Here is a 22,615-nt window from a genome sequence, read left to right on the forward strand (position 1 = left end):
TCCATCCACTTATTTTATGTAACATGTTGTAGGGTTTAGTAGGTAAATAGTAGTGATGAATGAGTTGGTTCCATTGGTTTTTAATACCACATTGTCCTAAAGTTAATTTTCATTTTATCTATCTTTGGGTAAAGTACTGGCTATCTATTGAGAAAGCTAACCGGGAAGTGGAGTTGGCTTCACTTTTGGAATGTACCTCTATATTTTTGAGTTCTCCTCCCTTAATTCCTGACTGTGAACTCAAAACCAGGTATGGTGGTTCCAGCTACTTGAAAGTCTAAAAATGAAGGTTTTATTTATACCCTTTGCTTTTCAAAATTAATATGTGGTATTTGGTATGTGGTATGTTTACTCTATATAGATAGACTACAGCTAGTAATTTCCAATATTATGACTATTATTGGGGTATGTATATCAAAGAGAAAAATAACTCTATTTTCCTAGTGTGAGTCTGTGGAGACAGGTCCTCTCTGTGTAGCTATGGCTTTCCTGGAACTCACTATGTTCATCAGGCTGGCCTCAGACTCAGAGATCTACTTGCCTCTCTTTTCCCATATGCCACTATGTCCAGCTTTTGTTACTATGTATTATTGGACCAGATATTCAGCTAAAAGCAGATTCTCATGAAAATAGGCTTCTTTCCCACAAGAATGACAAGAATCTTTCCTATATTAGTTAGCATAAATACACCTACCCCAAATGCTAAAATAATGATTTATGCCACTAACCATTTTTAATAATGTTCATTGTTTTATTTTAATAATTTTATTTTTATGTGTATGGTTGTTTGATCTAAGTGGGTTTTTTTTGTTGTGGTGGTTGTGAGCTGCAATATGGATGCTAAGTATAGAACACTTAGTGCCCTTAACCATTAGACAGTCTATATAGTTGCATTGTCTGCCTGTCCATCCTTCATTGCTCTCTTCCTCTCCCCTTTCTTTCTTTGTCTTTTTTTTTTTTTTTTTTTTTTTTCCTTTTTCTGTTTTTCAGAATCACTGTGTGTACCTGGCTGGCTGGCCTGGAACTTAGATTCTCCTGCCTCTGCCTCCTGAGTGCTGAGATTAATGTGTGCACTAATCTGTTCAGCCATTTCAAAGACTTTAATATTTGTCTAGAGCTAATCACCAAACTATACTTTTGATCTCAGATTTTTGATAAATCAGGAACTTATGATTGCTAACTCAGTTTCTATGCCACATACTGAATTTTTTTTTCCTTTTGATACACTATTTTTTGAACATTTATTTTGATAAGTATGTGTGTGTACATGTGCACATCATGGTACACATGTAAGGGAATTGGTTGTCCTTTTAGACCTAGGGATCTAATTGATGTTGTCGTACTTGGTAGCATATGCCTTTATTTCTGATTCATCTTGTCAGCCCTGATCTTTGTATCTTCAGAAACTACTTCTTAAAATTTTAGACATAAACACATTCTCAGCCTCTACCATACTAATATTGACAGAAGAAAGTTTCTAGTTGTAAACTGTCTTTAATGAATCTATTTTGACTGGAGCTGGCTCTATAGTTATGTTACTGGAACCACTTTTCTTTTTTATGTATTTACAGAATGTTTGTCTTGACTCTAAGGCTCATAGGTTTTTAAATTTTACTTTGCAGTGTACATTTAAAGGACTTGCTTTCTTGACTTTAAAATTCTCTGTAATCCCACTGCTTTCTTGGACCTTAAATCTTTCTCTCTTTTAAAGGTGGATTTTATTGACTGGGTAGATAACATGTGGCCAAGACACTTGAAAGAAAGTCAGACTGAATCAACAAATGCCATCTTAGAGATGCAGTACCCTAAAGTACAAAAGTAAGTTACTCGTTCTTGTGTACCTTCCTCAGTGTTCTGTGAGGCATAACATTGATAACAAGGAACAGTCTATCCCTTTTCTAGCTTTGCTGTTTTAAATCGTCAAATTGATAAGGAAGAGTTTGCGAGAAATTAAATAGCACATAATCTCAAAATAAAGGGGAAAGACTGTGAGGTCCTGGAAATGTGACACAGAACTGTATTCCTTTAGCAAGATATGGTGCTCTGTGCCTAGATGCAGAGTTTCTAGGCCAACCTGCTCCAAGTAGCAAATTCCAGGACAGCCAGGAAACCTTGCCTCAACTCCTCCAAAAAGGAAAAGAAGGAAAATCTACTAGAAGTTTATTAGATGCCAAGTAGAGGGGTCTACAGAAAAGAATGTCCTTTTGGTGGGTTGTTTCTTTTCGTCAGTGTACCAATTAATGCTGCTGCTTCTCTTTGGGTCAGGTACTGTCTAATGAGTGTTCAAGGCTGCTATACTGACTTCCATGTGGATTTTGGAGGTACTTCTGTTTGGTATCACATCCACCAAGGTGGAAAGGTATGGTCATAGTTAGGATTGGACTTAGAAACTAAATGATTACATGCTTAATATAGTCTAGAAACCTAGTAACATAGTACTCATAAAAATTATCCATTCATATCTGAAGAGAATTGTAGATTCTGTTACCCTTTGTAGCTATTCCATTGGAGTTTTAGTATTTATGTAGTCCAGTTCTTAAAGCAGAAATTTTCTAGGTGAAGCTGAAGAATAATTTTAGGAGGACAACATCACTTTTGTAATCTGTAAGAAAAGTAATGTAGAGGAAGGGAGCATAAGTTTTAGATATATTAACTAAAAGTCCAGCAAATTAGGAATCAGACAGCTCCTCTGTTTGAAGGTATTAGTCTGAAATGTGATGGAAGAGAACATTTAGTCTTTTTGAAGATTGGAAAAAGTACCTTCAATCACAAAAGAGTTACATTCCAATAATAATAATAATAGAATATATAACATTTTCTCATGAGTTTCTTAAAATAGTTTATTAGAATTCAGTCTAGAATTAAAAGCAGAGGTTTGTAGTGTTAGCCAGTCTACTTGGAGGAACTACATCTACTAGCAGAAACAGAGCTGGAATGAAAACAACTTAACATAGAACATCTGGACCTCTGTATCCAAACTTCTTTTGTTTACTTACATCTGCATAGATGGGATCACAGTTTTGTTCTATTGATCTCAGTTACTACCTTGAGACAGAGTAGCCTAGACCATATCTTAGTGTTGATTAATTACATCTAAATTACTGGGCTTGTTAAGTCTCTAGCTAGTCATTAAGAAACTACCTACGTAATAAACCCAAGGTCTTTCTCTTAGTGTTCAGGGTTCTTCTACTGCCACAATCTCAGAAAATCTAGATGCTGTCAGACCAAGTGATTGGCAAGAAAGATCTGTTTGGATCCTGAACTACCCAGATAGTAAAGTCTCCTACCTTCCATTCCTCTTGGTGCCTGTTTATCAATTGAGGGAGACGACTGGATCATGTCAATAGCTGTTAACAGACTGAAGTTTTTTAACTCACAGGTCTTCTGGCTCATCCCCCCTACAGCCCACAACCTGGAGCTGTACGAGAATTGGCTGCTATCAGGGAAACAGGGAGACATCTTTCTGGGTGACCGGGTGTCAGATTGCCAACGAATTGAGCTCAAGCAGGGCTATACCTTCGTTATTCCCTCAGGTAAGCAAAGTGGGGGAATGTAGATTGCTTTCTAGGTTTCTTAAAGAAAGCTGATTATGCACAAGGCTCAAAATTTGATGTCAAGCAAGGCATACACGTGCATGAGTGTACAGTCAGCAGAAAACAATGATGTTTTCCTGTTTTTATGGAATACATGCAGAGAATATGTATTTAAAATAGTTAAGATCACTGACTGCTCTTCCAGACGTCCTGAATTCAATTCTTAGCAACCACACATGGTGGCTCACAACCATCTATAATGAGATCTGATGCCTTCTTCTGGTGTGTCTAAAGACAGCTACAGTGTATGCATATAATACTGGCACAATTCTTCTCAATTATATACACTTGGACTATATATTAAGCCCAGTAATTCAGAACTTTTATATATGATGTGTCCTCTCTAGTGAGGAGAGCCAACTCTCCCCACCTGAGTAGAAAATACTGAATAGGCAGTTATGTTTTGTTTTTTGTTTTCTAGGCAGGGTTTCTCTGTGGATCCTGGCTGTCCTTGAGCTTTCTATGTAGAACAGGCTGACCTCTTGAGTGTACTATGATTAAAGGTGTATCCCACCAAGCATGACTAAATTGTGGATATTTTCATTGCATCTTTTATTTATTTATTCATTCATTTTATATTAGTACACTGTCACTGTCTTCAGGCACACCAGAAGAGGGCATCTGATCCCATTACAGATATTTGTGAGCCACCATGTGGTTGTTGGGAGTTGAACTCAGGACCTCTGGAAGATCAGTCAGTGTTCCTAACCACTGAGTCATCTTTCTCTCCAGACCTTCATTGCATCTTAATTCTAAAATAAATGCATATAAAAGTACACATTTGAAATCCCTACCTTTTTGAGAATTCTGATTATGTATTTGCCTGCTCAGTACTACTTTGGTTAAACACTTAAATCTGTTTTTATTTGAGAAAACTATGTAAGAATATTAATAAACTATCCTGTATGGAGCTGGCACATAATTAGAGCTTCAAAAAAATGGTAGCAGCATTTATTAAAACTTTCTTGCACTGGGGAAGTAACATGATGGTAGAGTACTTGTTAGCATGCATAATACCCTGGGTTTTCTCTAGCAATAAAAATTTTTAAAAACCACACATCTTACTGAGTGTGGGATCATACATGTACAGTCTTAGCTATTTGTGTGTGTTTGAGACTAGCTGAGCAGCATTTTAAGACCGTCTTAAAAATAAATCACATTTGTTCCATAGATATATAATTCTCATTTAGTGCTTACGCCGTATAAAATACAATTTATTCTAGTTGTAAAGAAAAATTGAGGCTTTGAGAGGTAAGTAACTTGACCAACCATTAAAAGAGCCTAGGCTATGCATCAATGACTTGTTTCCAAAAAAGAGAAGAATATAGTCTAGAAGTCTTGACTATTCTGAAGAAATTATATTACAGTTTTTCGCTTTCAATCCTGACTTTTTTATTTCTTATCTTTTAGGTTGGATTCATGCTGTGTATACTCCTACAGACACATTAGTGTTTGGAGGCAACTTTTTGCATAGTTTCAACATCCCCATGCAATTAAAGATATATAGCATTGAAGATCGTACACGGGTGAGTATTGTAACAATTATATGTGAAGATGTTTACCCATTTAAGACAGGTGTTAGGTGAACATGGTAACACTTGCCTCTCATCTTTGTAGCACTCAGGGACAGGAAGATTGTGAGTTTAAGGCCAGCCTGGCCTATGTAGCAAGACTGTGTCTCAAAGAAAAAGACAAGTTTTATACAGAGATGGGATGAGATGGCTTAGCAGGTAAAGATGCTGATGCTATTTGATAACAAAGTTCAAGCCCCAGGATGAACATGGTGTAAAGATAGAATTGACATTGCAGGTTACTTTCTAACTAACATTCATAAGCGTACACTGCTATCCTCCATTCCACAAATCACTAAATGTATCAGATGGATTCATGGATGATTTGTCACATTTTCAGATTGTTTTTTCATTAATAAGTTTCCACATATTGAGAACATTAATAAATTTACTGGATGCTTGACTCTTCTTTGGGGGACTGTGAAGTTCTGATCCATATATTTGTCTTGAAACATGTTTTAATCCTAAACTCATGAATAATTTGTAGAATGGGGATGATTACTTCAAATTTTACACTTTTGGGGGTTTCTGTCTTCTTCACTTTCCCATTTTAAAAATACAAACATCTTTTATTTATTTTATGCATTTATGTTGGGTTGCTATGCCAAGGCATTTGAGTGGAGGTTAAAAGACAACTTGGCAGAAGTCATGTTCTGTTTTCACCATGTCCCAGGAATGTAATTGCAGTCATCTAGCTTGGCAGTATGCATCTTTAACCATTGGTAAAGGCCATCTTGTTGGGCCCTTCTCTCTTCATCATAAGTGTCAGTAAAAATCAGCTTTCATAAAATTTGAGATTTTTTTTTTGGATAATTTATACTTGACCTGAACTCCTCAAGAACTTTCCCAAAAAAGTATTAATATATTTCAAAGGCTAATCGAGAAGCATACTTAGCTTATTAGTTCTTGGCTCTCTACTTTTTTGCCAGAAAGAAATTGTCTTTTAAATGAGAAAGAAGAAATTTCTGGTTAAAGCTATAGTTATAAGCAATCCAGTCTGGATCTAGTCATATCCTTCATTGGTTGTATGCTTCTTGTCTAATAATAAAGTGGTTTTCTCAATTCATAATGATACCTTGTGACCTTATTAAAGGTTTTGAAAAGGGATCTCTTTTCATTTTAAATTCATGAAGACAGCTGGAAATCATAGAGTCATAGAGGGTGCTGTTTGCCCTTAATATGTAGGCTTTCTAAAAAGAGGGTGACAGATAGATAGATAGATAGATAGATAGATAGATAGATAGATAGATAGATAGATGGGTTTCAATTTTTTGTTTTTCTTTTTTCTTTCTTTTTAAATATATAAGTACACTGTAGTTGTCTTCAGACACACCAGAAGAGGGCGTCTGATCCCATTACAGATGGTTGTGAGCCTTGTGGTTGCTGGGAATTCAACACAGGACCTCTGGAAGAGCAGTCAGTTGAACCATCTCTCCAGCCCCAATTTTTTTGTTTTTCAAGACAGAGTTTCTCTTTTGTATAACAGCCCTGGCTGTCAGTACCCAGTACTGGTCCATGTCTTTAATTCCAAAGTCAGAGGCAGGCAGATCTCTGTGAGTTGAGGCTAGCTTGGTCTACAGAGAAAGCATTCCAGGACAGCCAAGGCTACATGAAGCCTTGGCTGGAAAAATCTAAAACCAAAATAAATAAAAACAATCCTAGCTGGTCTTAAACTCACAGAGATCCACCTACCTCTTGGTTCCTAGTTCTGGGATTAAAGTCATGGGCCACCATGCCAAGTTTAATTTTATTTTTTTTAGACAGGGTTTCTCTGTGTAACTCTGGTTGTTCTGGATCTCACTATGTAGAGAAATCTGTTTGTGTCTGTTCCCTGTGTGTTAGAATTAAAGATATTAGCCAGAGGGTAGCAGATATATTTTAGAATGATACCTGGCACTCATCTTTCTTGTTCATTGATTTATGGTAATTTTATTTTACTTCATCCTTGACAATGGTATATCTAAATGACATTCTTTATATTTCTGAAATAAATTTTAAGATGCTCAGAATTGGAAAGCATTCATGTTACAAAAAGTGACATATAAAACCACACAGATTAGTCTGATTGGTGGGTATACTACAGTGGACAAACTAGGGAAACTGAAGGTAGATGTTGAACAAAGGCTCAGTCTTCTAAACAGCATGTAGCTTGAGAATGAATCTATGTATACTTTCAGACATATAGTGATACTTACTATACGTGTAACTTTATATCCTATCAATTATTCATTAATATTTTGTCCTGTATTCTTTAAGATTCAAGAAAAACAGAGCCAAGATTGGAATGCCTTCAGACTTACTCTACAGTAATTTTTTTTTTCTTTTTGAGACAGGGTCTCTATATAATTCAAGCCTGCCTTGACCTTGTTTCTTGCCTTAGCCTCTTGAGTTTTGGGTTTGCAGTTACAAACTACCATTCCTGTCTTTCAAAATTGACAGATTGACTTAAGTTCTTGCCCATGCCAGCTTGTATTTATAGATTGAATAATAAGAATTTTTCCTAGGTTAATTACTGTACTTATAGAGATTCTTTTATATTCTTTTACCTTTTAAATTGTCATTGCCTTGTCTTCTCATTCTTTTTCTGTGTAGGTTCCAAATAAATTCCGTTACCCATTTTACTATGAAATGTGTTGGTATGTGTTGGAGCGATATGTGTACTGCATAACCAACCGATCCCACCTAACTAAGGAATTTCAGAAAGAATCCCTTAGCATGGGTAAGTATCTTGAGTCCATGAACTTTTAAGACACACTAGAGTACATTGTTAGGTACTGTAGTTACAATTTGGGGCTTTTTGTTTTGTGTTGGCTTTGTACTTGTCTATTTGAAAATTCCAAATTTATTTACTGTGATTGAACACTAAATACAACAGATATGAATTTCTGAGCTGAATGAAATACTATGATCCGATCTTTGACTAGGTTGCTGTGTCTATCTCCTCAAGATCAGTGATACATTTTGTTTTTTTATTCATATAAATATATACTGATTTCCTTATGATCTACTCAAACATCTGTCTTCATTACTCTCAAGTCTTGTCTCCCTCCCCTACATGTAGATCTTATTTCTTCCTATCTAGTCCCTATCTACTTTCATTTTCTTAAAGAAAGATTTTTTTTCTTTTTCTTTTTTTTGAAGAGAATTAATTCATTGCTATTTTATGTGCATTGATGCCTGCGTGCATGTCTCTGTGAGGGTGTTAGAAGAGTCTCTGGAACTGGAGTTACAGACGGTGTTAAGTGTGAACCTGAGTCATGTGGGAAAGCAGTCAATTCTCAACTGCTGAGCTATCTCTATAATCCTTTTAGTGGGTTATCAACTAATAAATACAATTAGAGTTACCATAGAATCCTATGTGAAGGATCATTTATAGACATATGGGCAACAAATGGTTATATCACTGAAGAAAATTCCTCTCCCTACAACCAGGAACTGACAAAAGATCCAAGGAGGAGAGGGACTTATAAGCAATACTTATTATGTTCCTAGACTTGGAGGGTTGGGGCCTTATGATCTCCTCCACTCCTTGATTGAAGTTGATGGCCCAGTTTCATATGTTCTTGTGCATCATAAACAAGCAAAGCCACTTAAAATTCAATATTCCTGTTTTATTCCTGGAATGTAGCATTGAAAAATACTATCCATTCCTTCAGCCATTATAGTCTTTCTTGTCTCTTCCGGTTCTTGAGCCTTGGAAGAGGTGATGTATAGATATCCCATTTAGGGTTGAACATTCAAACCTTTGACCAGTTAAATATGTTTTATTATGTACAGGTGGTCAAAAATCTTTTATTATTTAGTTTATATAGTTTAAATTTTTATTATATATTATATATGACATATGCATGTGTAATATAACCATATACCCGTGAGATAGATATAATTTGCCTGATCTTACAAATGAGTATCTTTTTGTCTTTTTGCTTATATTTCTAGACAGGGTTTTTTCTTGTGGTCCTGGCACAAATGAGAGAGTCCTAAGAGTCTCCTACCCCTGCCTCTCAAGTGCTGAGATTAAAGTTATGCACCACCATCACCTGACACAAATGAGAATTTGAACTTTCAAGATTTAAAAAAAAAAATTTATACTATAGTTAATAATCGGTAAAAGGACACCTTAGGGGGACTGGAGAGATGGCTCAGCAGTTAAGAGTACAGACTGCTCTTCAGAGGTTCTGAGTTCAATTTCCAGCAACCACATGGTGCCTCACAACTATTTGTAATGGGATCTGATGCCCTTTTGTGCTGTGTCTGAAGACAGGGACAGTGTACTCACATGGATAAAATAAATAAATCTTTAAAGAAGAAAAAAAGACACCTTAGACTAGCTTAATAAGACTCTAATCTCTTTGTTTTTAAGCTCTGTGCTTTAACATTTGCCTATTATTAAGAGAAATGCCTCATTGGATCAGTGGTAGTTTCTTTTTAATAATTTTTATTGGGGGCTGGAGAGATGGCTCAGTGGTTAAGAGCACTGACTGCTCTTCTAGAGGTCCTGAGTTCAATTCCCAGCAACCACATGGTGGCTCACAAACATCTGTAATGGGATCCGATGCCCTCTTCTGGTGTGTCTGAAGACAGCTACAGTGTACTTATACATAATAAACAAATCTTTTTTTTAAAAAAAGTTTTATTATGGGAATGTATGTATGTATTTGTACCACATATGTGCTTGGTGCTTGCAGTAGTTAAATGAGATTATTCATATCCCATGGAACTGGAGTTTTAGATTGTTGTGAATCATCTGTGGGTACTAGGAATTGAACCTAAATCTTTTGCAAGTGCAAGTGTTCTTAACCATTGAGCCATTTCTCCAGCCTCGACATGCTAGTGTTATATACATTTTTATTTTTGGTTTTTGAGGCAGGGTCTCACCCTGGCTGCTCTGAAACGTACTCTGTAGACCAATCTAGCCTGGAACTCACTGAGATCCTCCTGTTCTCATTATCAGTATGCTGGCAGTAAAGGTGTGCACCTGGGCTGGAGAGATGGCTCAGTGGCTAAGAGCACTGACTGTTCTTCCAGAGGTCCTGAGTTCAAATCCCAGCAACCACATGGTGGCTCACAACCATCTGTAATGGGATCTGATGTCCCCTTTTGGTGTGTCTGAAGACAGCTACAGTGTACTCATATATAATAAATAAGTAAATCATTGGGGAAAAAGAGTGTGCACCACCCCACCTAACTCTTACATCATTATTTCTGTAACTGTGATTTTCAGAAATATTGGCCTTGTCATTTGTAACCTTGGATTGGAGATACTATGCTATTTCTCTTGTTGATAAACTAGCCAACAAGCATTTATTTCCTTTGCATTGGTAGATATGGAATTAAATGAGTTGGAGTCTGGAAATGGTGATGAGGAAGGTGTGGACAGAGAAGCCCGACGCATGAACAGTAAGCGATCTGTGCTTACCAGTCCTGTTGCTAATGGAGTCAACCTGGATTATGATGGACTTGGCAAAGCCTGCCGAAGTCTTCCAAGTCTGAAGAAAACTTTGTCTGGAGACTCATCCTCAGACTCTAGCCGGGGATCCCAAAATGGCCAAGTTTGGGATCCCCAGTGTAGCCCTAAAAAGGATAGGCAAGTGCATCTGACCCACTTTGAACTTGAAGGTCTTCGATGTCTTGTAGATAAGTTAGAGTCACTGCCACTGCACAAGAAGTGTGTCCCCACAGGGATAGAAGACGAAGATGCTCTGATTGCTGATGTAAAGGTAAGCAACCATTGACATGTGAAGTCGACTTTCTTGATTTGGAGGGAGAAATTACAGGGATTAGGAATGCTTCAGCTACATGGGAGTCAGCACTGTGTCAGTGCTGCCCAATGTTTCAATTTCTAGAGTGACATTAAGTTACCATTTTGAAAATGGGAACATATGTGCATTTAGTGTTGACTTAAGCTTAGTACTAAAAACTTGAAGCTTACCACCAAAAGTATTGGGGGGCGGGGCAGGTAAGATGGCTCAGTGAGTAAACCTGACAACCTGAGTAAATTCCTGGAGATGGGATAGCAGGTGAATCCCCTGGCTGCATAAGCATGAGGACCTTGGTTTAGTTCTTAGGGCCTGTATTTCAAAAACAAAAAAAAGAACACAAAAACAAATGAGGCAAAACTTACTGCAGTGCTTCCCACCTGTAATTCTAACATTCTTAATGTGAGATGGGAGGTAAGAAACTGGCCAGAGCTTATTCTGTCCTTCCCAACCATATTCTCTGTGCTTCCCTTTCTACCCCATATAGTCTCCCTTTCTGCCTCGACATCACATTTATCTCTTTATCCTGTGTTCCTTTTTTTTTCTTTCCTATGGTTTCCTTTCTACCCATTCTTCACTACACAAATATAGATTCTACATAATATTCTGCAGTTCCATCAATTTCTTGAAATGCCATGGTTTTATTTTTCAAAAACTTATAAATTAAAATTATAATTATGTGCCACATTTTCATTATCCATTTATCTATTAATAAGTGCCTCAGCTGGTTACATTTTTTAGCTATTGTAAAATGTCGAGGGCTAGAACAATGGCTCAGTGGCAGAGGTCCTAAGTTGAATTCCCAGCAACCACATGGTGACTCACAACCATCTGTAATGGGATCTGATGCCCTCTTCTGGTGTGTCTGAAGACAGCAACAGTGTACTCATATACATAAAATAAACAAATCTTTATTAAAAAAAGAAAAGTCCAGCAATAAAAATGTCTATTCAAGTATCTGTGGAGTGGTGAATTGAAATCTTTCAGGTGTATATATCAGAATTATAGCTGAATTATGTAGTAGCTCTTCTTTTAGTTTTTTGAGGACTTCCACAATTCCAGTACCAAATTATATTTCTATCATATGTGTATAAGAATCCCTTTTTACACAGGTCCTCACTATTATTATCACTGGATTTTTTTTTTATTATTATTATTACTATCATTGGACTACAACTAACTCCAGTCATTGGTTGTCTTTGTAATTATTTGAACCAGAGTGAGATAAAATCTCACTACAGCTTTAGTTTACTTTTTTTGATGACTCAATACACCTTTCAGATATTCATTGAGCATTTCTGTTTTGTTTGTTTAAGATTTATTTATTTTATATATTGGAGTACACTGTAGCTGTCTTCAGACACACCAGAAGAGGGCATCTGATCCCATTACAGATGGTTGTTCCATGTGCTGGAAATTGAGCTCAGCATCTCTGGAAGAGCAGTCAATGTTCATAACTGCTGAGCCATCTCTCCAGCTCTGAGCGTTTGTGTTTCTTTTGTTTTGTTTTTTGAGATTGGGTCTCTCTGTATAGTCCTAGCTGCCCTAGCACTCACTCAGTAGACCAAAGCAGCCTCAAACTCAGAGATCACCTGCCTCTGCCTCACAAGCACTAGGATTTAAGGCAGGTGCCATCATCACCACCTGGCTTTGTTTTATTTTTTTAATAAATGATAATGTTTGTATTTGTGTGTGGGTATGTGCACATGAGTACAGGTGCTTGAAGAGGCCAGAGGTATTGTAGCTTCTCTTGTAGCTTAAGTTTTTCTTTTGAGTTGCATGATGCAGATGCTGGGAATTGAACGCTGGTCCTTTGGAGGATGATACATGTTCTCAACAACTGAGTCATCTCTCTAGATCAGGTCTTTCTATGTTGCCTTGGCTGTCTCGGAATTCCCTGTGCAGATCGGGACAGCCTTAAACTCACAAATATTCTCCTGCTTCTGCCTCTGTAGTTGTTGGGATTAAAGGTGTATGCTGTGATGCTTGGCTTACAAATATATCTTGAAGTGTTTTATGTTTTGTTTTGTTTTTTAAATTTTAGCTGGGTGGTGGTGGTGATGGCTTACACCTTTCCAGGATAGCCTGATCACAGAGCAAGTACCAGGACAGCTGAGACTACACAGAGATACCGTGTCTCAATAAAATAAAATAAAATGTTACTTATATGTTTTTGCCTGTTGAGGCCAGAGGAAAAGTATTAGATTCCTGGAACTGGAGTTACAGGTGTTTCTGAGCCATGTCCAGTGGGCTGAACAACCAAACTGCTGTCCTGAAGGAGCCACAGGAGCTTCTAACCACTGAGCCATCTCTCTAGCTCCCAGGCCCTTCCCCATTATTTGGGGGGGGGGGGTTAATTTGTTTTGAGACCGATCTTTCTATATAGCTTTAGCTATCCTGAAACGCACAATGTAGGCCAAGCTTGCTTCCAACGCAACAGATAGCTATTTACCCTGTGCCTCTTCCTCCTATGTTCTGGGATTAAAGGTATCTGCTAGTAAACTCAGCTTCCAGGTTTTTTTGTGTTTTTGTTTTTTTAACATACTGTCTTAGTGTGAAATCACTTCTCTTTCCATGATATAGGTTCTAGGGATCAAACTCAGGTCTCTAGACTTAGCAGCAGGTGCCTTTTTCCCACTGAATGGTCTTATTAGCCCTCATTCATGTTTTCTTCTATCAATTTTGATGTTACAGATCTTTGGCCCATTTTGAATTGATTTTTGTTTAAGGTAAAAAGAGTCTACATAGATAGTCTAAGCTAGTTTTCCAGCATCATTTGGTGAATCTGTCTTTTTTCAATGTGTATTTCAATATTTGTGTCAAGAAATTAGGTGTCTACACCCTTTTTTTGTAGCTACTTTACAAGTGTATGTGGGAAACAATAAATTTTGATTTTTTTGAGACTTGTTTAACTTGAATAATTATCTTTAGAAAAAGAAACAATTCCTAAGATTATCTTGCAACATTCTTTTGGTCTCTGTGTGTTTCTAGTTCATAAAAATAAGTATCTTTTCTGTTCTACATATATGTAAGTATGTTTATGGTTCTAATTTTAACTAGATCCAGTTGTAGATACCCTATTATACTACAGAATTTTATTGTTCAAGGTCAAATTTCCTGCTAGAAATACAAGAACATGCTTAAATAAGCAATATAATGTAGCTAAATAAAGAAAAATTGGTTTGGTGTTTTTTATGCAGAGCCTTGCTGGGGAACCCAGGCTGACCTCGAGTTAGGAATGTTCCTACTTGAGTCTCCCAGGTACTTGGATCACCAGTGTGTACCGGCTGCCATACTTGTCTTCTATATGGAGTTTAAAGAAAATAGTGGTCCAATAGATTACCAGGATAGAATGTAGGGGGTAAAAATGAAAGGAAGCAGTACTAAGGCAGGTGAATGAGTTGAGGGAAGGCTTCCAAAGGATTCTAACCATCTGAAAAACGCAGAACTTCTGTTTATCAGGAATTATGAGGAAGTATAGCTGTCAAGCACTGGCTAAGACATGATGGTACAGGTTGGAACATGAGGAACCTAGTGGCCTCTGACCGAATAGACTGCCAGTATTTAAATTCTTGTTTCAGGACTTTATTCATACCTTCTCTTGTTTACATGATATGTCAAAATACAGCCCCTGTAGAGCTGGGCATGGCATGTTGCTCACCTGTAATAACATCTCCTCAAAAGATAGATAGAGACAGAAGGATCAGTTGAGCCTAGGAGTTTCAGATTAGCCTGATCAACAAAATAGGATTCCTTTAAAAAGTAAAAAGAAAATACTTGTGTAATAAGAGTTTTACAAAGTTCAGAGCTTAAATGTAAGAATCTGAGCATCAGCAAGAACAACAACAACAAAGCATTGAGGCTGGTCAGTTTCTGTCAGTTTAAGACTAGCCTGATACATAACAGAGTTTTATTCTAACCCTCCCTTTTTTAAGGCATTGTAAGGGGCTAGAGTGGTGACCCAGCAGTTAAAGCACTTGCCACTTTGCCACTCTTTAAAGAGGATCCAACTTTGGTAATCAGCATCCATGTTGATTGGCTCACTCCAGCTTACACTAAAGCTGTCTCTGGCAGCCTGGTGCCCTCTTCCAGCCTAAACTCTTTACAACTCATGCACATACCCCTGTACACATAATTAAAAATAGAGTGCTCCCACCCACCCCCATCCCCACCCACATACACTTTTCTTTTTAAGACAAGGTGATAGTTCCTGCCTATAAATACCAAGCACTCAGAAGGCTGGAACAAGGTTGAGTTTGAGACCAGTCTGGGTTATAGAGTGAGACCTTGTCTCAAACAACACCACTAACAAAATTAGAACAGTTAAGTTGGGTAGGTGTCAAGTCACTACACAGATGGGAACTCTGCAATTCTGGAGAACTTGGTACTTAAGTGCCGGTGGCTGAGCTGCAGTTGAGGCACAAAAAGAAGCAGTTTACTGGGTTTTTTTGCATATTGTTAAACAAATGATATATTGTTATCTGCTTCACAGAAATAATGAGTAGGACAGATGAAAGAAAAATGATGAGATGGCATAGCCGTAATTACATTTTCCTTGAAGAAAAGTCCATTTTAGTTCTGTGATAAGCTTTCAACATTCTAAAATGTTAACTTTTACAGTGTTGAAGAATCACAGAGTATAGAATTAAAATGAGTTTAGGTGGAAAAAGTAGAGCATTCAAAGAGTATGGGTGTATTGATAAAAGTGAATTAGCATGGATGATACTGGAAACATTTGAGTACCTTCTTTGCTTGAGAAAATATAATACAGTATTTCTACTGTATTTCTTGGTTTGTCAAGTAGAATATTATTCGGTATATATTGAATAAAAAGACAGAACGTGAAACTGTATAGTACAGCTCCATTCATAGAAGTAGCTCATTGCAAAGTGTTGGGTGTTTTGTTTTGTTTTATTGCAAAGGGTTCTTGAAAGTACATTCTAAGCTGCTGTGACAGGACACTACAAAGGTGATAACAATCAACTTTAAGAATTTAATTGGAGTGGTAATATAGTAGCTAGTCACAAATGTATGAAATTCTTTTATTCCAGTATTAGTCTTAGTCTCTAGGGCCTTCGAGCCCATTTGTAGAAGGGGCATTCAAGTGGTCTCAGTGCATTTCCTATGCACAGGCCTCAGAGCAAACTCTCAGGGAAGATGAGTTTATCCTAGTAAGGAGGAAGTACTAGTCTCCTCATTTTCACCAGCTAAAACTGTCCTGGTAGATGAAACAAATTGATTATAACATTATTCTATAAATGCTAACAGCTTTCAGTTTATTAATTGGGAAACTGTTCTTTGTAGTGCAATAAATCCATTCTACTCAAATGCTTTTAAAATTGTATCTTTTATCTAAAAAGTCCCACTAAGTTCTACTCCAGAAGTACAATAGTACTCAACCAAGAGTTGTGGCAGCAAATAACCATGGAAATTGTAGTTATCTGGGGCCAGAGAGATGGCTTGGTTTTTAAAAGCACTGGCTGCTCTTTCAGAGGACCCAGGTTTCAGCACCAGCACCCCTAAAGCAGCTTACAAACATTTGTAATTCCATTTCCAGGGAATTCACTGCTGGCGTCTATTTACCTCAGTTACCAGGCATGCAGTTGGTAAATATACGTGCAGGGAACGTATGTATACACAAAATAAAAGTAAATAAATAAAAGAAAACAACATACAATAAAATTTCATTTGCACTTTTCACTAACAAGATACTATGTGCTTTTGTGGGTGCGTGTACATGTGTAAACCCAAAGGATGGCCCTTGGGTTTAGTATCCTAAGAGGGTACATACCCACCATGGCACAGAGGACAAATCTGTGAAATGGGTTCTCTTTTTGTGGATTCCAGGGATCAAAATCAGGTTGTCGGTCTTGCTCAGTACTGACTTGTCTTTTGACCTGGATGGTTTTGACCTTCAGATCTGCCTTGCCTCTGCTTCACAAGCATTGAGATGTACGCCACCACCGCCTACTCCTCCTTGGCTTTTGAGACAGGGTCTCATTGTGAAGCCTAAGTAGGTCCTGAGTTACATTCTCTTGTCTCATCTTCTTAAATGATAGAATTGCAGGTATTTGCCACCATGCCCAGTTTACTCTTTTTTTGGTCAGCTTATTGTTAATTCAAATTGTTAATTTGAAAAGAATTTCAAACAGGAGAGGGCCTGTATAGTATGTAACTTGAAATTTTATTGGAGTTTTGTAGTGACATGCCTTCTTTCTTTTTTTCTTTTCCTTTTTTTTTTTTTTTTTTTTTTTTTTGTAGATTTTCTTATAACCAATTTTCCTTAAGGTAACATGCTTTTCTAAAGTACTGTCCCTCTATGATAGATAGCACTGAAAATAAGCATTTTAAAAGAAACTTCCAATAGCTAGATCACTGGATTTTGTTTGTTTGCTTGCTTTTTGTTTTTTAGAATTACTCATTTTATGTATATGAGTACACTGTAGCTGTCTTCAGACACACCAGAAGAGGGCATCGGATCCCATTACAGATGTTTGTGAGCCTCCATGTGGTTGTTGGGAATTCAATTCAGGACCTCTGGAAGAGCAGAGACATTTTTTTCTCGGAGAGACATTTAACCTCTGAGACATTTTTCCAGCCCTGGCCAGATCACTGTTAAACAGATCTTTTCATATGGAATAAACTGAATATACTTGGTCCTGACATCTTAAATTGGAAGTACAAAGGAGCCATCTGAGGTCAGGATGACCATGTAAGCATTTCCTGGAAGAACTCAATCAAGAACACAGAAGTGTCTCTGTCATTCTGTAAGCTACTATGAAAATAAGCATGTGCCACAAGTTCAGAATCCAGGAGGATCGCTTTAAGCCCCCACAGGTTGGAGCTAAGCCTTTGTAGGCAACACAGGGAGGGAAACAGTCTGGCAGAAAGTGTGTTCACAAACACAGCTCTTAACACCATTTCAGATCCCAGAAAACTTATTAGGCCACCATATCCATTCCAGAAACTCCTTGATTATGTTGCTTACTGCCAAGCTTGACAACCTCCATTCAGGGACCCATATGACAAAGTTCTCCACTGACATCCACATGCACACATAAGCAAATGTAATTTAAAACAAACAGAATGGTAGTAAAAGCTAGATGTTTAAAAAAAAAAAAAGCTAGATGTTTATGCCAATTATATTAGGGGGATCTGAAAATGGAAATTCTGCTGCTCCTTAGCCTGCCTTTCCTGCTCAGCTTCTCTTTCCTGTGCTGATACAAGTGTGTAGGCCTCTGACCCGAGTGAATCTGCCCTTTCTGCTGTAGCTAAGTATAAGCAAATTTTGAGCTTCACCCTGGCTCAAGGACCTCTAGACAGAATAAATGATGTCACTGAAGTGTCAGTAGAATGAAGGGCTGTTTGCTTCATAGAAAATATCAATAAGGTAGTCACACCTATTGTGAATGAGGCAGGCAAAGTTTATTTAAAGGGAGTGGTGTCTGAAGTGTGAGGAGGCATTCTGATGGGCAGAGGAGACTACTGCAGCTGGGAGGAAGGCCTATTCCCCAACTGCCTGTCAGTACCTTGTATAAACTCAAGAGGATAAAGTGTTCTGACCTTAAGTTGCACCAGAGTAGCTTGATTTGTTCACAGTGGAATTTCTAAAAGACTCTTAATTGCATGTAGAGTTCTAATATGCTGATGGTTCTTTGTCACAACTAAAAGAAGGTATGTACTGTATTTATGGTTGATAGGAACAGCCATATTTTATCCCTGTGTTACCTGTAATATGGTATTTCTGAAGGTGTTGATATAAATACCTGCTGGTTGGATGGAGCTATGTGAGTGTGGACAGGTGTGAAACAGACTCAGGAAAAGCTGGGGAAAGTAAGCTGCTACCAGCTTCCTCCTTAGAGGCTTGGACTCTTGTTGGGATCCCAGAGAGGATAGAAATTGTGAACTGTCAATGAGAGAGATCTAGTTATATTAATAAGTGACAATGGCAATGGTGTGGGGCTACTGTAAGGGAATGAAGGCATAGCCAGTGGATTGGACTAAAGCCTTCCCTTCCACTGGTGCCTCCTGACGTCTGCTACCAAGAGCCCTCCCGGGACTGGCCCTAAGTTCTCCTGTTGCAGTGTTAGAGGGGAGGATCTGGGGCCAGGGTTGGCCCAGTTCCCTCCCCTGGCTATGCTTCCTCCAATCAGGAGAAGGTGAGCGGCTGCCAAACACCTCCCCTCCGGGTGCTGCAGCAGAACGGCCAGGCCCTCTGCCTGGCTGGCTCACTCGAGCTGCGCTCCCCCTCCTGCCATCTTCCGTTGCAAAGCATTTCTGGGAGCTGCATGTGGGTGACGCAGCAGCATTGTTCGCAGGCACAGGAAGCCGCGGCTGAGCTGAAGGGCTTTAGAAGGAGCTCAGAGTGTTCCACGCCGTTCTGAGTAGCCTGAAAGGTTACAACAGGACTGCCCTACCTTACATGCTCTGGGAGATTCAGGATTTTCACGTAAATCAGGATTTTCCTAGAAGCAGAAAAGCTTAACTCCTTCCGCACAACTTCAACACAGAAAACAAAACAAAGGCGCTGGGGAAACTTCACCCAAGAGCCTCTGCAGCTTCAGAGCAACAAGAAATGCAAGGTCAGGCGGTCGGTTGGCAAGCCCTTTCTGGTTTGGGGTGTGTATAACTGTAGAGACTTTGTCTCTTGCAAAAGGCAGAATTGCCTGCTGGGCGAGTCCAGGACAATGCGTGTGTTACTAGTGTTGTTTGAGCCGTTGTTAACACTTGTTCTCTAGCTGGTGGGATGTGCTTTGGAACTGGGTTGCTTGGCTTTGGGGAGTACTTACTGCTTGATTAGAGGCCCTCCGTTCTCTTTCCTTTCCTGTGTTCTCTGGGGTGTGGGCCTGTGTTTGAATGTTCTCCCAAATGCCTGGAACCTAGATAAGCAGAGCCTTTCCGCACTCCACCCACCCCCACCCCCGCTCCGTAATCCTAAATCCCCACTGGCAAGTGGTGGTAGCTTTTTTAATGGTTTCTCCTAGGACCTCAGCTACAGTCTTTTTTAACGAAAAACCCTTGTAGACTTGGCCCCACCGAATTTAGGCTGGGAAGGAAATCTGCATTTCCCTCCACACCCACACATACACCAGTAATTGAGCGGTGTGTATGTTAACTGCCCCCACCCAGCGCAGCCCACACAGTTTGTCTTTTCTGCCCTTCCCTGTGCCCCCTACAAAAGTCTTGCAGGTGGAATTAAACTGCTCCAGCGAACTTAAGTTCCTTTTCTACTCTTGTAATCATAGGTCTTTCTGTGCAGTCTGCTTTGCTGAAAGTGGAAAGTCCCTGTTTGTGGACAGCTCAGTTCTCTCCCGCAGAGGAAATGGGCAGAGTCCTACTCCTCCCTTATGCAAAGTGGGGGAGGGGAGCCTTGCACTCCTCGGTGCACATTTTGAATGGACCTGAATTTTTCACCCTAGGGAGATTTAAGAGCTGGGACCAGAACCTTGTCCCACGTGGTACCACACCCTGCCTCTTCACCCCCACACAGTATGGTGCTAGCTTGAGGCTCTAGAATAGGGTGCCATAGCAACTTGAAGTAAATAAAATGACTGAAAATGAGATCGGTTTGGGGGAAGGTGTGAGGCATCTGGAGATTTGGTAAAGGGGAATGTTGATCTTAATAGAGGAATCTTTGAGACTGTAAAGAGATTTTGTGAGCCCTAATTCTGGAATTTAGAACATAATCTGTAGGTTAAGGATAAAAATAATTAAAAGTTCTGATTATGAAAATGCTTGTTAAAGATGACCCAAGTGCTAATCCTTCTAGGTCAAAGTTTAGTTTTTACTGAAAGTTACTATATATACTTAATAAAAGGCTGACCTGTGCAGTCAAAGGAGAGATTTATTCTATTAGGTGATTTGTGATTCAGAATCTCCTTTAGACAAAATGTCTTAAAATCAACCAGGGTGTTTCACTGGCAGCTTCTTACTGTCACATTATTCCTAAGCCATCTAAACTTTTTATTAAAGTTATAAGAACCATTGATCTAAGACTGTTCCATTCCTATTAATAGTTATAATAAGTACAAAGCAAACTCTGCTTACATGTGTGTGCACTGTGAACTCCCACAGAGCATGCAGCTGTAATCAGCCTTGGAACAAGTCTGTGTCTGATAGAGCATGTGTGAGATTGTGGGTTTAATTCACAGTACTGCTTTCTCTTCTCTCCCAGAAGTAAGTCTTCTGTTGAACCAAGACAAAAGTGCAGAAGTAATGAAAAGTTCTACTATCCTGTACCTGTATAGAATTGCATGAGAGTAACACTGTAACACTACAATATATAGTTGCTTCAGTTTCTTAGAAATATATAGATATGGTGTTGAGAGCAAAGAAGTCTCTGTCATTGTTCAAGATAAAGCCTCACTGTGTAGCCCAGGCTGGCCTGGAGCTGACTAGATCTGCTTCCTCAGTCCTACAATTATTGGCATTCAAAGGTTGAAGTCTTAATAGCAAGTAGCAGTAGTCTGAGGTTTCTCTTTTCGTTGTTGATGTACTTGATTTGCCATAAGTCTCTATGAAGGGGGAATGCAGCCAACCTGTCCATTTGTGGTGCTCACCTTCTGGGCCAGGGTAAGGCTGAGTCTGAATGCTGTTGAGAGTGTTTGGCCTTTGTGTTGACTATACTCAGCTTCTTTTCTTTGATCCTTAGATTTTGCTGGAAGAACTTGCCAGTAGTGATCCCAAGTTAGCCCTTACTGGAGTCCCTATAGTACAGTGGCCAAAAAGGGATAAGGTAAGAGAATCTGCTTGATCTTCAAGCCACTTCAGTTTATTGCCAATTTATCATTACCATTCTGGACACAGCTAGACACAAATGGGTTTTGGCTGATGCCTTAATAATCAGGAAAAGGTTGCTCAGAGGCTGTTAGATCTGAATTTGTAAGTATCCTGGTCTATATTGTTACTTTAGGGCAGCCAGAGCTACATAATAAGACCCTCACAAAAACTTAATAGGCCTGCATATGGTATAAGCCTTTCTTTAATCCCAGCACTCAGAAACTAGAGAGAGGAAGTTTCTTAAAAATATATAGATATGGTGTTGAGAGCAAAGAAGTCTCAGTCATTGTTTGAGATAAAGCCTCACTGTGTAGCCCAGCCAGTCAGGACTGCATAGCAAAACCCTATCTCAATGAGGAAATAAATAAAATACCAATGGTTAATCATTACTTGGTTTTGTTCTGACTCATAGTTCAGGGTAATTGTCTCTCTTTGAAGTTGACTTACCAAAACTGTCATGCTGGAGCTCTCACCAGATTCAGAAGCATTGTTGACCAAAGTAGATAAAGTATTCTTCTGAACCAGAAACTCAGCAAAATATGATTAAAAGCTTGTTTAAACCTCTATATATGTATCTAATACAAGAATGTTTTTTATTGTTATGGTGAGACCATGATCTTGAGAATTTACCACTCTCCCTTTTTTAAAACAGGGTCTCATTAAGTTTACAAAGCAGTCCTTGAACTCATGACCTGCCTCTATCTCCTAAGTGCTAGGATTACAGGTAGATTAAATTACTATAACTTGCCCAGCTAAGATTTAAAAGAATTTCCATCAGCAAATAAATTGTCTGGTGTTTTTCTTCAGTGTTTCCTACCAGAAAGTTGCAAAGCCATGCATTCTGGGGGTATTTAGGCAGAATGTTAAGTGTTGGGTTAAATAATACCTTCTTGGGTTTTTGAGATAAGATTTC

General features: G+C 38.6%; 1 protein-coding gene across 2 annotated transcripts in view; it reads left to right on the forward strand.

Moving 5' to 3' along the window:
- Window positions 1-22,615, forward strand: part of KDM2A (lysine demethylase 2A) — a 74,697-nt gene that overhangs the window by 38,473 nt on the left and 13,609 nt on the right. For both annotated transcript variants that reach the window (XM_080912066.1, XM_080912065.1), the window contains exons 7-13: window positions 1,712-1,818; window positions 2,266-2,359; window positions 3,380-3,533; window positions 5,004-5,119; window positions 7,757-7,883; window positions 10,490-10,884; window positions 21,575-21,658. In XM_080912066.1, the coding sequence (XP_080768192.1) occupies window positions 1,712-1,818; window positions 2,266-2,359; window positions 3,380-3,533; window positions 5,004-5,119; window positions 7,757-7,883; window positions 10,490-10,884; window positions 21,575-21,658 (1,077 nt within the window). The remainder of the gene's footprint in view (window positions 1-1,711; window positions 1,819-2,265; window positions 2,360-3,379; window positions 3,534-5,003; window positions 5,120-7,756; window positions 7,884-10,489; window positions 10,885-21,574; window positions 21,659-22,615) is intronic.

This window comes from Micromys minutus, assembly GCF_963924665.1.
Source record: "Micromys minutus genome assembly, chromosome: 2".
Lineage (NCBI taxonomy): Eukaryota > Metazoa > Chordata > Mammalia > Rodentia > Muridae > Micromys > Micromys minutus.